Source organism: Triticum urartu, chromosome 6A (assembly GCF_056163025.1).
Source record: "Triticum urartu cultivar PI428250 chromosome 6A, HENAU_Tu73, whole genome shotgun sequence".
Taxonomy (NCBI): Eukaryota; Viridiplantae; Streptophyta; class Magnoliopsida; order Poales; family Poaceae; genus Triticum; species Triticum urartu.
In genome coordinates, this window is record NC_141878.1 from 459500367 (window position 1) to 459513888 (window position 13522).

The 13522-nt window shown below is 43.3% G+C and overlaps 2 protein-coding genes across 2 annotated transcripts; both read right to left on the reverse strand.

The window, feature by feature from the left end:
* Nucleotides 1–693: 693 nt before the first annotated feature.
* On the reverse strand, nucleotides 694–1896 carry LOC147965694 (uncharacterized). The gene is made up of 2 exons (XM_087530563.1): nucleotides 1613–1896; nucleotides 694–1123 (listed from the first exon to the last, which is right to left on the reverse strand). Exons 1-2 carry the CDS (start codon nucleotides 1894–1896, stop codon nucleotides 694–696), a joined length of 714 nt encoding a protein of 237 aa, XP_087386689.1.
* A 1918-nt stretch (nucleotides 1897–3814) lies between these two features.
* Nucleotides 3815–4681, reverse strand: LOC147965695 (uncharacterized). Its single transcript, XM_087530565.1, has 2 exons — nucleotides 3970–4681; nucleotides 3815–3834 (listed from the first exon to the last, which is right to left on the reverse strand). Exons 1-2 carry the CDS (start codon nucleotides 4679–4681, stop codon nucleotides 3815–3817), a joined length of 732 nt encoding a protein of 243 aa, XP_087386691.1.
* Between the last annotated feature and the right edge of the window lie 8841 nt (nucleotides 4682–13522).

Genomic DNA, 13522 nt, shown 5'->3' on the forward strand with positions numbered 1-13522 from the left:
CCTCCCCACCCCCTGCGAGGCCGAGCCTGTAACGAGCCGCAGCAGGCGGCGACGCGGCGTGCCGCGGTGCCGCATGCGCAGGCGAGTCCGTCACACCCGTGTGTTCTCGTGCACTGCTTAGGAAGAAAACTTTGTACTGTATTTGTCAAGGATCTGTACTGCACTCGAGACCTATTATGGGACTGGCTGGGGCCTGGTTGTAACTGGGTTGTCAATTTTTTTTCCTTATCTGAAGCATTTTTTTCTTTTGGAGTATATATTTTTCGTGGTAGTACAAATGATGTCATTTGTACTACTTGCACCAACGTTGAGTACTGCACTGTGTGTACCAAGTTTGTATTTTTGTGCACTGAGCTAAAGTTGCTGCAACGCCTTCGTTCTGCATTTGTGCACGTACTACACTTCATATTTACAGTTTGTGAACTGCCTTATATTTGTTATTTGAACTGTATTTACGTTTCTTTTATAAATATTAATATTAATGTTCTTTTTCTATAATTACTTTTGTGGATACTTTGTTCAGTGAAAGAAATTGATCAGAAACAAACTGTGATACATAAGCAAACAACAGAAATAAAATTTAATGACAATTCTAAAACGACATTGATTTTAGAAAAGAAATGTTCGATGTGAAGCAATGGATATAATGAAAAGCTTGCATACGTGAAACTAAAACATAGCCCTGAATTATTTCTAGTTGCTGCATTGGATTACAGCCTTGTTCTTCTTCTGCTTTTCTTCTTTGTCTCTTTTTGCCCTGTCCAGTCCCATGATGACATCGTAGATGATTCTCCATGACTCATATGTTGCGAATGCATCTATTGCTGCATACTTGATAAGCTTTTCTGGAAGTGGGCAGAATCCACACAAAGTATGGTCCTGCTTGCGGTTAATTTTTTTCTTCATGTCATGGTAGTGAATGTCTATCATCCTGCAGGCAACATCAGCCAAAGAGTCAAACTTCTTTTTATTGTATGGGTCTCTCCATTCCACCTGAATATCAATGTAGTTGTCAGAGTTTATCTCCAAACCAGATAGCTTCAGCTTTCCTTTGTCTCCTTCAATGGTGAATCCGACGAAGGTGTACTCACCATTCATGAGGAATTTGTCTAGTTCCATTGGCCTGCAAGATGTTTGTATAGAGTGAATATAGTTTATTTTCTTAGGAGTACCAATGTTTTTTGTTTTTTCTGAAACTGAACTGCAATATGAGTATCTGAATCTGTTGCGTTGAGTAGTTGCTAATACTTTGTTCATCATAACTAGTAAACCTGATAATATATTGCATAAACAATGCATGTTTTGTGCATGATTGTATTTCTTGAACTGGATTTCATACATGTTTTGTATAGTAATGTTGCAGTTTTCTATTATTCAGTCAAATATTTTGTATTTGGTAAAACAAAATAAAACTGCGTGTATTGCTAGATTATATAATTCAAGAATCGAGCACATGAGTGACATACATGGAGCCAGATGAAAACTGTCAATGAATTCAGATGCCATGGTTTTCAAAAATGAAAACCAAAGTTTAAATAGTGGTGATTGCAGTGAAGAAAATTTAAAATCAATATTGACAATCAATAGTACAGATTGATAGTTATATTCTGACCTATCTTTAGCTGCAGAGATGTGGTAGACAAGGCATTCTTTTTCTACACATAGCTGGAGCACTGCTGCCCGCTGTGGCTTCACGTAGTGCGTGTACTCGACATCAACACCGACTAGTTTGACGGGCATTCCGCCGAGCTTTCTCCTGAGCGTGGACAGCATCTTGTCCACGTCTTCACCCTTGCTTGTGCAAACGACGTGGAGCTTGTGGTTGCCATGGAGATCGACGTCGTGGAGCTCCCTGGTGTACCTGCGGCGCTGCTTGTAAAGAGGTGCATCCGCCATTACTATCCTCTGCTCTCTCGTGTTTGTTCTGGAGAGAAGAGGTTGGTGAAAGGAATTGTGGAGAAGAAGATGCAATGGGGTTTTTTGGGGTACGAAGCAGTTGCATTTTCTCCTGTGCTCTCCTCTGCTCTCCTTGACAGGACGTGGGAGAGGTGGAGCGGGGTGGTAGCGTGGTGGGGCTCTGTTTTAAGTTACGTGGCAACTACAGAGAGGTGCTGCTATGAGGATGCACTGTTAGTGCGTTGGAAATCCGGAACGTCGTGTCCTCTTTTTTTGTGACTTGTTTAGGTATGCACTCAACTGTCAGAAAATGTGATGATTGTGTTTTCGGTGAATTTTCCTATTAAGTGCACTTCTTTTTATATCAGAACATAATTGCGTACGTCCACATAGTGTACTGCATGGAAATGAAATTTATTCTTTGTGCGCTGAATTATGTCGGATTAGGATTGATACAGATGTACGCACTTTTTTTATGGAGTTCTTTCATGCAGTTCTTTATTTTAGAACGCACTGCTTTGCTTAACTAACAGAGCTGCATTTCTCATTTAAGCCACACTACAATGCAGTAGAAGGAGAACTGTATGTCAGAAAAAATACTTAGTGGAGAACTGCATTGTTTGTCGTGACGGACTGCATTTTGTACCTTTACTACTGGCTTTCTACGTTCTATTTTATTAATAACGAACTGTAGTTTCTGGCTGTGCGCACGCACAATTTTCTTTTGTTGTTGTTATTCATTTAAAAAATGTTTTCTAATTTGCTTCAATGTTTTATTTTTTGAAGTTATTGTTTTTTCTTAGTGGGCCTTGTTGGCCTGTGTTTGTGGGGTGAAACGCATTGGGCCCAAGACGGTCTGTGAGCACGGCTGGTTTCCGGTGCGCTGTGTGCAGCCTAATGTTTAGTCCCACCTCGCCCGCGGAAGGCGCGCCCGGACTGTTTATAAGCGCTGATGAGGCCGATGTATCGAACTCCTCTGGTTACTTATTTGAGCGCTTATACACAACGCTCGCTGCTCTATGCTCTCTGACCTGTGGGCCCATGTGCGCCCGGTCCAACGCATCGTGGCTCAGAACGACTCGCCTTCTATTGGCGCAGACCTACTACGAGACTGGCTGGGGCCGGCTGCACCTGGGTGATCAATTTTTTTTCTATTTTTTTCAATGTGAGGGCGCGCACTGCTTAGGAAACCGTCCTTGCACTGCATTGATCAGTGTTCTGTACTGCATGTGCAAGCATTCCTTACTACATGTACATTTTCTCATTTTTTTGTTTTCTTGTTTTTTCTGTTTTGTAATCTTTTTTTCCAGTGTAGGGGAGTGCACTGCTTAGTAAACATACCTGTACTTCATTGATTATGTTCCTGTAGTGCACGTTCATACTTTTCCGTACTACATTTTTTTCAATGTAGAGGCGTGCACTGCTTTGTAAACCATGTTTGCACTGCACTGATCAACGTTCTGTACTGCATGTGCACTCAGTTAGTATTAAATGCACAGTTCTCATCTTTTGTTTTCGTGTTTTTGCTCTTACGTTATTTTTTTCCAATGTGGGGGGAGTGCACTGCTTAGTAAATCATTCTTGTACTGCATTGATTTCGTTTGTGTGCTGCACGTTCATATTTTTCAGCACTACATATGCATATTGCATTTTTCATTTTTGTGTTTTTCTCTTATCTATTTGTTTGTCCAAATTTTAGGGGCGTGCACTGTTTTGTTGGGTATGTGTAAACTTCATTTTGACAAAGTCTGCACCGCATTGGTACACAACTTGCACTGCATGCGTCCTTTTTGCACACTGCTCGAATCTAATGATACATGAGCAAACAACAGAAAACAAATTGTCACAGGCATTCTGTACGCTAAGTTCATCATTAGCGAACTAATTTCAACAGAAAGCAATCTAACATAATCAAATTTCACATCATTACAAGCGATTCTGCATGAGAAGTAAACTAAGTTCAGCAAAAGCAAATGATCACAAGCAAACTAACGATACATAAGCAAACAACATAAAGCAAATTTGATGATAATTCTAAAACGACGATGGCCTTGGTGGATCTTTGGCCGGTACCATCTTCTTCTTCACCAGTCAGCGTCTCCCCATCCCCAACTGGTCCTGGCGCGCTTCTTGGGTGGCTCCTCCTTCTCCAGCTTTGCACGGCGAAGCCCGTCCTGGGTGAGGTGATGTGGTTCCATATCTCGTACGCTGTGTAGGCGTCCTTTGCAGCGTACTCGATGTGCCTCCTGGACAGAGGCAGGGTGGCCCAGCGCTTGTGCTCGTCATCAGTGATCTTCTTCTTCATGTTGTTGTAGTAGTCGTCAATGAGCATGCCGGAGACGTCTCCAAGGGAGTCCAACTCCTTGGTTGCCTCAGGCACCCTCCACTCCTTCTGGATGTCGACGAAGTTGGCGACCTCCAGATTGACGTGATCTAGCCTTTTTTTGTCACCGTCAATGGAGAAGCCTGCAAAGGTGTACCTGGGGTCGGCGAGGAAGTTATCGAAGACGGTGCACCTTTCAGCGGCGCTCAGTTGGAAGTGCAGCATCGGGTGTTTCTTGTCGATGGAGAGTTGGCAGAGGGCGGGTTTCTGCGTTGCTTCAGGCTCGTTGTTGTACTCGAGATCAATGCCAACGATCTTGTGGCGCCGGAGACTGAGGTGGCGCCCGTATTGCGCGAGGGTGATCGCCACCTGCTTCTTGTCGTTGGTGTGGATGAAGTGCAACTTGGTGTTGCCGCGTGCCTCCACGGCCTCCACGTCCTTGTACTTGTCGGCGAACGCCATCGCCGATAGTGGGGCTTGGTCTTTTTGCGTCGAAATGGATGTGACGGAGCGATTTGGTGGCAGCGTGATCGGGTACTTGTGTTGTTTGTGGATGAGATGGCCTATGACAGGGGTCTGAATTTAAGGGGAGGCGCGGTGTGGGATGGCCGCAGCGGATGAACTGCACGATCTCGGCGACGATGCGGTTTGTGCAGATCGTGGGTTGGTGTTGCGTCTGTGATCGTGGGCTTGTGACAATGGAACCGCTCCGATTGGGCGGTTGTATGTGAACGTGGTTTTTTTATCAGTAGATTTTTTTAACCACCACTTTTCTGTGCAAACGGGCTTTTTTGTGACGTTTATATGTATCCTGCGTGACAACAAAACTGCATTTGTTGTAGTACCGCACCGCATCATGTGCAACGGAGAACTGCATGGTGTCTACAGGTGCGTGCTTCACAGTATTTTTTGTGTGTCCTTGTTGGAGCCCCTGAATAAAGTATAATGTATTCCGCATTTTTACGAGTTTTTCACTGTGTTCTATACCGTGTTTTCATTCATGTAGGTAATCCGCAACTGGATTTTCTAAACTGTACTGCTTCGTGTACCTAAAAGGACTGCATCCTTGTAGTGTTGCGTATTGCATCAATTTTTATGCCTGTATGGGAGGGGTAAGGGGGCGGGGTTGCCCCCCCCCCCACATTTTTTTGAAGTTATTGTTTTTTCTTAATGGGCCTTATTGGGCTGTGTTTGGGAAGTGAAGACACATTTGGGCCCAAGTCAAGTCGGCCTGGTAGCACGGCCGTTCCCCTGTGTGCTGTGTGCGGCATAATGTTTAGTCCCACCTCGCCCGCGGAAGGCGCGCCCGACCTGTTTATAAGCGCTGATGCGGCAGCTGTATCGAACTCCTTTGGTTACTTATTTGAACGCTTATACACGGCGCTATATGCTATATGCTCTATGACCTGTGGGCCCAAGTGTGCATGGCCCCACGCAACGTGGCTCAGAACGACTCACCTGCTGTGGGCGCAGACCTACTACGAGACTAGCTGGGGCCGGTTCATTTGGGTGGTTAATTTTTTTCTAATTTTTTTTATGTAAGGGTGCGCACTGCTTAGCAATCATGCATGCACTGCATTGATCAGTGTTCTTGACTGCATGTGTACGCATTCCGTATTGCATATGTTTTTGCGCTACATTTTTTGTGCACTGGATTGGTAAGGGTGTGCACTTCTTTGTTGCCTCTATTCACTGCTTTCTTCATGGTCTTGTGCTTGAGGTGTACACATTTTTTCATTGCGTGCATGCTTCTTTTGTGCTGAAGTTGTTACTCGTTTTGCCAACGCTGCGGACTTCACGGCTTACAGATAAGGACTGCATCAGGTGCACTAATTCTGCTTTTGTGCACTGCGCGAAAGTGCTTTTCTTTTGTGCTTCATTTTGAGCATGTACTGCACTTCATGCACACATATAGTGAACTTCCTGTAAGACTTTGAAGAACTGCACACATAAAATGGTCTGTGGATTATAATTTTTCAGAGAATTATTATTTAATGATCTGCGGTTAGTTCGTGGGAATTTGTGCAGTCAAAGTCTTTGTAGAACTTCCTGGTAAGACTTTTTTGTTTTGGTAACACAAACCTTTATTGATTGTCCTTCATTCTTGGTAACGTAATTTTCAGTAACTCCTCTTTAATTTTCAGTTTTGACCTTTTTGCATTCCTCTTCTATAAATGTAGGCCAACTTCTACCCTTCCTTTGCAGTTCATTTCTCCTCTAGCTGCAACTTCTCTCCTTTCTCTAGCCTCTCTTTATTTTTTACCTTTTTATAGGTTTTTGTTGCAATGGCTCCAGGCCCCTGCGCGAATCTCTCATGCTGTGGGCATGGTTGTGGTGTGCCTACGCACTGCGATTGCTCAGCTTGGTCGCAAGCGCGTCGTGCTCGTCGTGTCGGAAGGTATTGTGCCGAGCTGGGCGAGCTGAGCAGCTTGCATATGGCACAGTATTCACAGAAGGATTGGATATGGGCCACATCAACGTTTCTGCGTTCCATTCCGCCCTGCTTCGTCGTGGTCTTGGCCGCACAAGTCCTTTTGTCCATCAGCTTACGCCAACAGATGTTGAGACTCACTACAAGATGGTAATTTTCGCTTTGATCTGATTTTTTCTTTGTGTTTTCTTTTTTTTGTATTATTCGATACTAGTCTGATCTTCTAGTTTTTTAGGAATGTACTTTTTTTGTTTTATTGAAGTGTACTGCTTAGATACTAGATGAAAAGTAATAGTTTCCACAATTTTCCCCGCTAGTATGTTTTGTACTACATGCAGGTAGTCTCAAGATCTTCATAATAGTTGTAACCGTACTTCTTGTTTGCAAGTTCCGCACTGCACATTAGATTGCGTTTAATCTGTATTGATTTTTTGCAGAAAATTCCGCAACGAGCTGTTAGGTATCTCTGGCTCAAGAAGAAGGGAATTCTCCAAGTTGTTCTTGGTAATGGACACCTTCAACCAGCCAAGTACCGTGTAGGCATTGATGGGCGGCTGTGTCTGCAGAAAGGGTGGAAGGAATTTGTGATTGATAGTGGCCTGAAGTCTGAGCAAGTTGTTGTCCTGAACTTCTTTGAACTCGAGGATCGTACGGTTAGAATCACGTTTGAAGTGATTGGTTAAGGTTATGAGGTTGATTTGTAATAATTACTTTTGTGTGTCGAACGCTTCATCTTTTTGATGTGTTTTGTAATAAGCACTTTTGTGATCCGAACTGCTTCAATTATTATTTCTGAACTTCGTGCTTCCAGTGAGCTAACTGCATTCTTTACATCATTTTTGGATTAATATGTGTCAAAGTTTTACTCTATACTGCTATATATATGGTATACTCTATACACCATTTCTCTTTAAATGGTTTATTTGAATAACTCATAGTCAGTGGGAAATTTGTGTTTACACAAAATTTAAACTGATACATAAGTCATGTAGATAAGCAAACTGCTATGCATATGATTAATTTATTGAAGTTCATCTATTTGGTCGTTAACCTGCTGCTTCTCTGTGGTGACTGGAGTGTGTCTAATGTTGCACTTTCTTTTGTTTTCTGTGGCGGTGTTGCTGGTTCTTGTCTCTGCACCGCTGTGTTTGTAGTCCCTCGCGTGCTTGTTGATGGCTGCTTTCGTTTTCCGGTGATGTGGACTGCATCCTTCATTGCTCCCCGCGTGCTGGTTGATGGCTGCTTTCCTTTTCCGGTGATGTGAACTGCATCCTTCCTTGCTCCTTGTGTGCTGGTTGATGGATGCTTTCCTTTTCCGGTGATGTGAACTGCATCCTTCCTTGCTCCCCGTGTGCTGGTTGATGGCTGCTTTCCTTTTCCGTTGATGTGAACTGCATCCTTTCGTGCTCCTACCTTCTTTTTTGAAAGTGATGTCGTTCTCGGTTGTTTCTGTACAACAGGATTCCCATGTGGTGGTCTTGTTTGCATTGTTTCTTCATGTTCTTCGTCCTCTTCAGTCTCTTCTTCCTCCTCTTCTTGCTCTTCCTCATCTGAAAGTGCAACTATCCCTAGGTGGTTTTGGTAATTCATAACAACATATAGCTCATTGAGCTAATGCTATTCCAAGATGATTATTTCAGGAAAGCTCAATGATTGGCAAGGCATGGATGTGAAAGTGGAACCCTCAAAATGCTAAGGACAAAGGATTGGCTCAAGCTCAAAAGCTCAAGACTCTTCATTTTATATTTTAGTGATCCAAGATCACATTGAGTCTTTAGGAAAAGCCAATACTATCAAGGAGGGATGAGGTGTTGCTTAATGAGCCTCTTGCTTCATGTGCTTAATGATATGCTCCAAAACCCTCAACTACTTTCCCATATCCACATATGACCTAAACCCTAAGCCAAACTCGGTCCTACCGATTCTTTCTATCCGGCGCCACCGAGTTTCACTTGTCATAAGCCACTGCCAAACCCTAGCAATTCGGTTCTACCGATAGGGATCTCGGCCTCACCGAGATGGGATTGCAAACTCTCTGTTTCCCTTTCGTAACTTTTCGGTCTCACCGAAAGAGCGAATCGGTCCCACCGAGATTGCAATGTAAATTCAGTGTTTCCTTTTTGTAACTTTTCGGTCTCACCGAAAGAGCAAATTGGTCCCACCGAGTTTGCCTGACCAACTCTCTGGTTAGCTAATTACCAAAATTGGTCTCACCGAGTTTGTGTAATCGGTCTCACTGAGATTACGTTATGCCCAAACCCTAACCATATCGGTCCTACCGAGTTGCATGTCAGTCCCACCGAAAATCTCTAACGGTCACTAGGTTTACCTTTTGGGTCCGACCGAGTTTGTTGATTCGGTCCCATCGAGATTGGAAAACTGTGTGTAATGGTTGGATTTTGTGTGGAGGCTATATATACCCCTCCACCTCCTCTTCATTCGTGGAGAGAGCCATCAGAACACATACACAATTCCAACTCATATGTTCTGAGAGAGAACCACCTACTCATGTGTTGAGATCAAGACATTCCATTCCTACCATATGAATCTTGATCTCTAGCCTTCCCAAGTTGCTTTCCACTCAAATCTTCTTTCCACAAAATCCAAATCCTATGAGAGAGAGTTGAGTGTTGGGGAGACTATCATTTGAAGCACAAGAGCAAGGAGTTCATTACCTACACACCATTTGTTACTTCTTGGAGAGTGGTGTCTCCTAGATTGGCTAGGTGTCACTTGGGAGCCTCCGACAAGATTGTGGAGTTGAACCAAGGAGTTTGTAAGGGCAAGGAGATCGCCTACTTCGTGAAGATCTACCGCTAGTGAGGCAAGTCCTTTGTGGGCGATGGCCATGGTGGGATAGACAAGGTTGCTTCTTCGTGGACCCTTTGTGGGTGGTTGCTTCTTCGTGGACCCTTCGTGGGTGGAGCCCTTTGTGGACTCGTGCAACCATTACCCTTTGTGGGTGGAGCCCTCCGTGGACTCGCGCAACCGTTACCCTTTGTGGGTTGAAGTCTACATCAACGTGGATGTAGGATAGCACCACCTATCCGAACCACGGGAAAAACATCCGTGTCTCCAATTGCGTTTGAATTCTGCAAACCCTTCCCTTTACATTCTTGCAAGTTGCATGCTTTACTTTCCGCTGCCAATATACTCTTTGCATGCTTGCTTGAATTGTGTGATGATTGCTTGACTTGTCCTACAATAGCTAAAATCTGCCAAGAACTAAAATTGGGAAAAGGTTAAGTTTTTATTTGGTCAAGTAGTCTAATCACCCCCCCTCTAGACATACTTTCGATCCTACAAGTGGTATCAGAGCTTTGGTCTCCATTTGCTTTGATCTCCATAGCTTTTGGTGGTCATAGCCTTGGTTTCACAACCTAGGAGAGTATGGCGTCTAGTGAGAGAAATTATCACCGTAGAGGTCCTTACTTTGATGGTACTAATTTTGCTAGTTGAAAGCATAAAATGAAAATGCATATTCTTGGACATAACCCCGCCGTTTGGGCTATTGTGTGTGTTGGTTTGCAAGGTGACTTCTTTGATGGGAAAGAACCAAACCGTGAAGCTACCGCAGATGAGTTGAAGATGTTGCAATACAATGATCAAGCTTGTGATATTCTCTTCAACGGATTGTGCCCCGAAGAATTCAACAAAATCAGCCGTCTTGAGAATGCAAAGGAAATTTGGGACACTTTGATTGATATGCACGAAGGTACCGACTCCGTCAAGGAATCCAAGTTGGATGTGCTTCAAAGTCAACTTGACAAGTTCAAAATGAAGGATGGTGAAGGTGTTGCTGAAATGTACTCTAGGCTTGCTCTCATCACAAATGAGATTGCCGGCTTAGGAAGTGAAGAGATGACCGATAGATTCATCATCAAGAAGATTCTAAGAGCCTTGGATGGAAAATATGATACCGTGTGCACATTGATCCAAATGATGCCCAATTACAAAGATCTCAAGACAACGGAGGTGATTGGAAGAATTGTTGCTCATGAGATGTCACTTAAGGATAAAGAGGAACTTCACAACAAATCAAGTGGTGCCTACAAAGCCTCATGTGAAGCCCCTACATCATCAAGTGAGAAACAAAACTTCAATGAAGAATTGAGCTTAATGGTGAAGAACTTCAACAAGTTCTACAAGAGTAGAAGCAAAGATAGAAGCTTCAAGTCAAGGTCCTACAATGACAAAAGATCTTCTAGTCGAGAGCGAAACTGCTACAGTTGTGGAAGACCCGGACACTATTCCAATGAGTGTACGGCTCCCTACAAGAGAAGAGAAGATTCTCCAAAAAGAAGAAGCAAAGAATCACCACCAAGAGAGAGAAGGAGTAGAGATGATCGTTATGAACGAAGATACTCACGGAGAAGCAAGGATTCGGAAAGGAAGGAAAAATCATCAAGGAGCTACACAAAATGAAGACATCAAGCTCATGTTGGTGAATGGGTATCCGGCTCCGACTCCGAGAGTCACTCCGAGAGAAGTTATTACTCCGACTCTGAAGATACTCAAGATGAAGGTGTTGCCGGTCTAGCACTTGTGTCAACCAACTCCTACGACATATTTGACTCACCAAATGAAGGAATTGGAAGATGCTTCATGGCCAAAGGTCCTAAGGTAACACACCCCGAGTATGTTGATTTCAATAGTGATGAAGATGACTTGTTAGGTGATGATTTGCTTGTTGACAACTCTAGTGATGAATACTATGATGAAACGTCAATTAATCATGCTAATCAAGATAAAACGAATGACAATGATAAGGAGAAGATTAAGGCTCTAACTAAAGAACTAAACACTCTTAAGTTAGCTCATGAAACTATCTTCGAAGATCATCGAGAACTTTTAAGAGATCATGAGAAATTATGCTTTGAAAAGCTCAATCTTGAGTAAGAGCATGAGTTCTTAAAAGCAATCAATGATGATCTCCGCAAGAAAAGTTCTTCTTACATTGCCAAGCGTTTACTCTTATCCACTTACATGCCTCAAGTCAAGTCTAGTAACAAGAACAAGAAAGATTCTTCCTCTAGCAGTAACAATGATCATGCTAAATCCAATATTGTTGCTTCTAGTAGTTCTCTTGATTCCACTAATGATTCTCTTAGCCAAGTTAGACTTGAGCAAGAAAATAGCTTATTGAAGGGAATTATAGAGAAAGGAGTGTACAAAAGCCTTGCCGGGAGTAAGCAATTCGAGGAAATTGTGCGCAAGCAAGGAATGCACCGGAAGAGTCAAGGTGTTGGTTTTGAACGAAAGTTCAATGCCAATGGAGTTGAGTGGGAAGAAGATCAATACCCCAAGAAAAAGTTTGTTCCTCAACAAGAGAAGTATGATACTTCTTTCAAGGGGACACAAGCTCAAGATGATCTTCCACCACAAGACTACAAGCAAAAAGGCAAGGACAAGCTTCAAGAGGAAATTGATGCATTTGAAGAAGCTCCTAAGACCTTAGTCAAGTGGATTCCCAAGACTACTTCAAGTTCCACTTCATCAAGTACGACTACAACTCCAAGGATTCCCATCAAGATGGTGTGGATCCAAAAGAAGAAGAACTAGAGAGTTCTTGAGGGTGACTCCGCCAACATACTTCACTCTTATCATTTTGGCAAGAACAAGTGCAATCAACTTCCACATCTTGCACTAGTTCAAGGAGTCACAAACCCTCTTGTTGGTAAGACAAGGGACAAGGTAACCTAAAATTTTTCATGGACATCATCTTGTGTGTGCATCACTCTATGTCTATGGATATCCTTGTTTGTTCCTTGTGGGACTAACCCATGTAGGTATTGAAAGTGCAATTAACTCAAATGGATAGCTCCAAGTGATCTACATCAACATTGAGCATCCACATCTTCAACATCTACATGAAGTCATCATCGACAAAACCCGAGGTTAGTTCATCCCTCTAAGGGGGGGTATCACATCTAGGGGGAGCTTTACTCTAATACTTGAGCTAAAGCAACTCTAAAGATGTGAACACAACAATGCTTTATGTAAAAGTGGTAACCCCACTTGAGCTTAAACGATGAGTATGACCTTTGGTCAAGTGTTCTCACTTGACTCCTAAGTCAATATACTCATATATAGATGACCTTGTCATCGCAAATTGCTTGATAGATGCTAGAATTGGTTGTGCATGCCTTGTCACATATTTCATTTGCCATCTTATTGTGTGAGCATGCTGGTTGCATATTTTACTCATTCGAGGACATCCACTTGTTGTTTTGATTGTTTGGTTTTATTTCCTTTTGCCAAGTGGATGGACAAGAATGCCTAAGAACCTCCTCTAGCTATCTATGCTTTTCTCGTCTCAAACTCTATTCATGCTACATCACAAAATTTGATCAAGTCAGATTCGAACCACTCTGTGTGAGGAGCGCTCGGAGTCCCCGATTCGTCATAGACTTGAACTTCCAAAACCTCTTTATGATTCTCGGTCTGACCGATACCCCACTTTTGGTCCTACCGAGATCATTAAGTTGATCTTGGTTTTCAATCTCGGTGCAACCGATTTGAACCTTTCGGTCACACCGAGTTTCAGTAACTGCTTGCAGTTATGAATCTCGGTGCCACCGAGTTGTTCCAGTCGGTCACACCGACAGGGTCGGGCTATATATAGTCACGGGCAAAATTTGGAAATTTCTCCGAACCCCTTCGCCTGCGCGATAGCCTACTCTGCCAACGTGATCTCTGGATCGTCTTCTCGCCGCCAGCCGCCTCCAGTCGCTGGTATCCATCGCCGTCAACGGAATTCTACCCCGTCGTTGCCGCCGTAGCGAGTCTCCGCCGAACTAGGGTATAGACTCGATCTTTGTGCTATTCTCCAATCCGATTCTTAGCACATTGTGATCATTATGATTCTTGCC

Coding starts and splice junctions, on each gene's coding strand:
- LOC147965694 (XM_087530563.1), bottom strand. CDS start 1,896: ATGGCGGATGCACCTCTTTACAAGCAGCGCCGCAGGTACACCAGGGAG. Junction 1,124..1,612: donor ATCTCTGCAGCTAAAGATAG/GTCAGAATATAA, acceptor AACATCTTGCAG/GCCAATGGAACTAGACAAAT.
- LOC147965695 (XM_087530565.1), bottom strand. CDS start 4,681: ATGGCGTTCGCCGACAAGTACAAGGACGTGGAGGCCGTGGAGGCACGC. Junction 3,835..3,969: donor GACTGGTGAAGAAGAAGATG/GTACCGGCCAAA, acceptor CTTCTCATGCAG/AATCGCTTGTAATGATGTGA.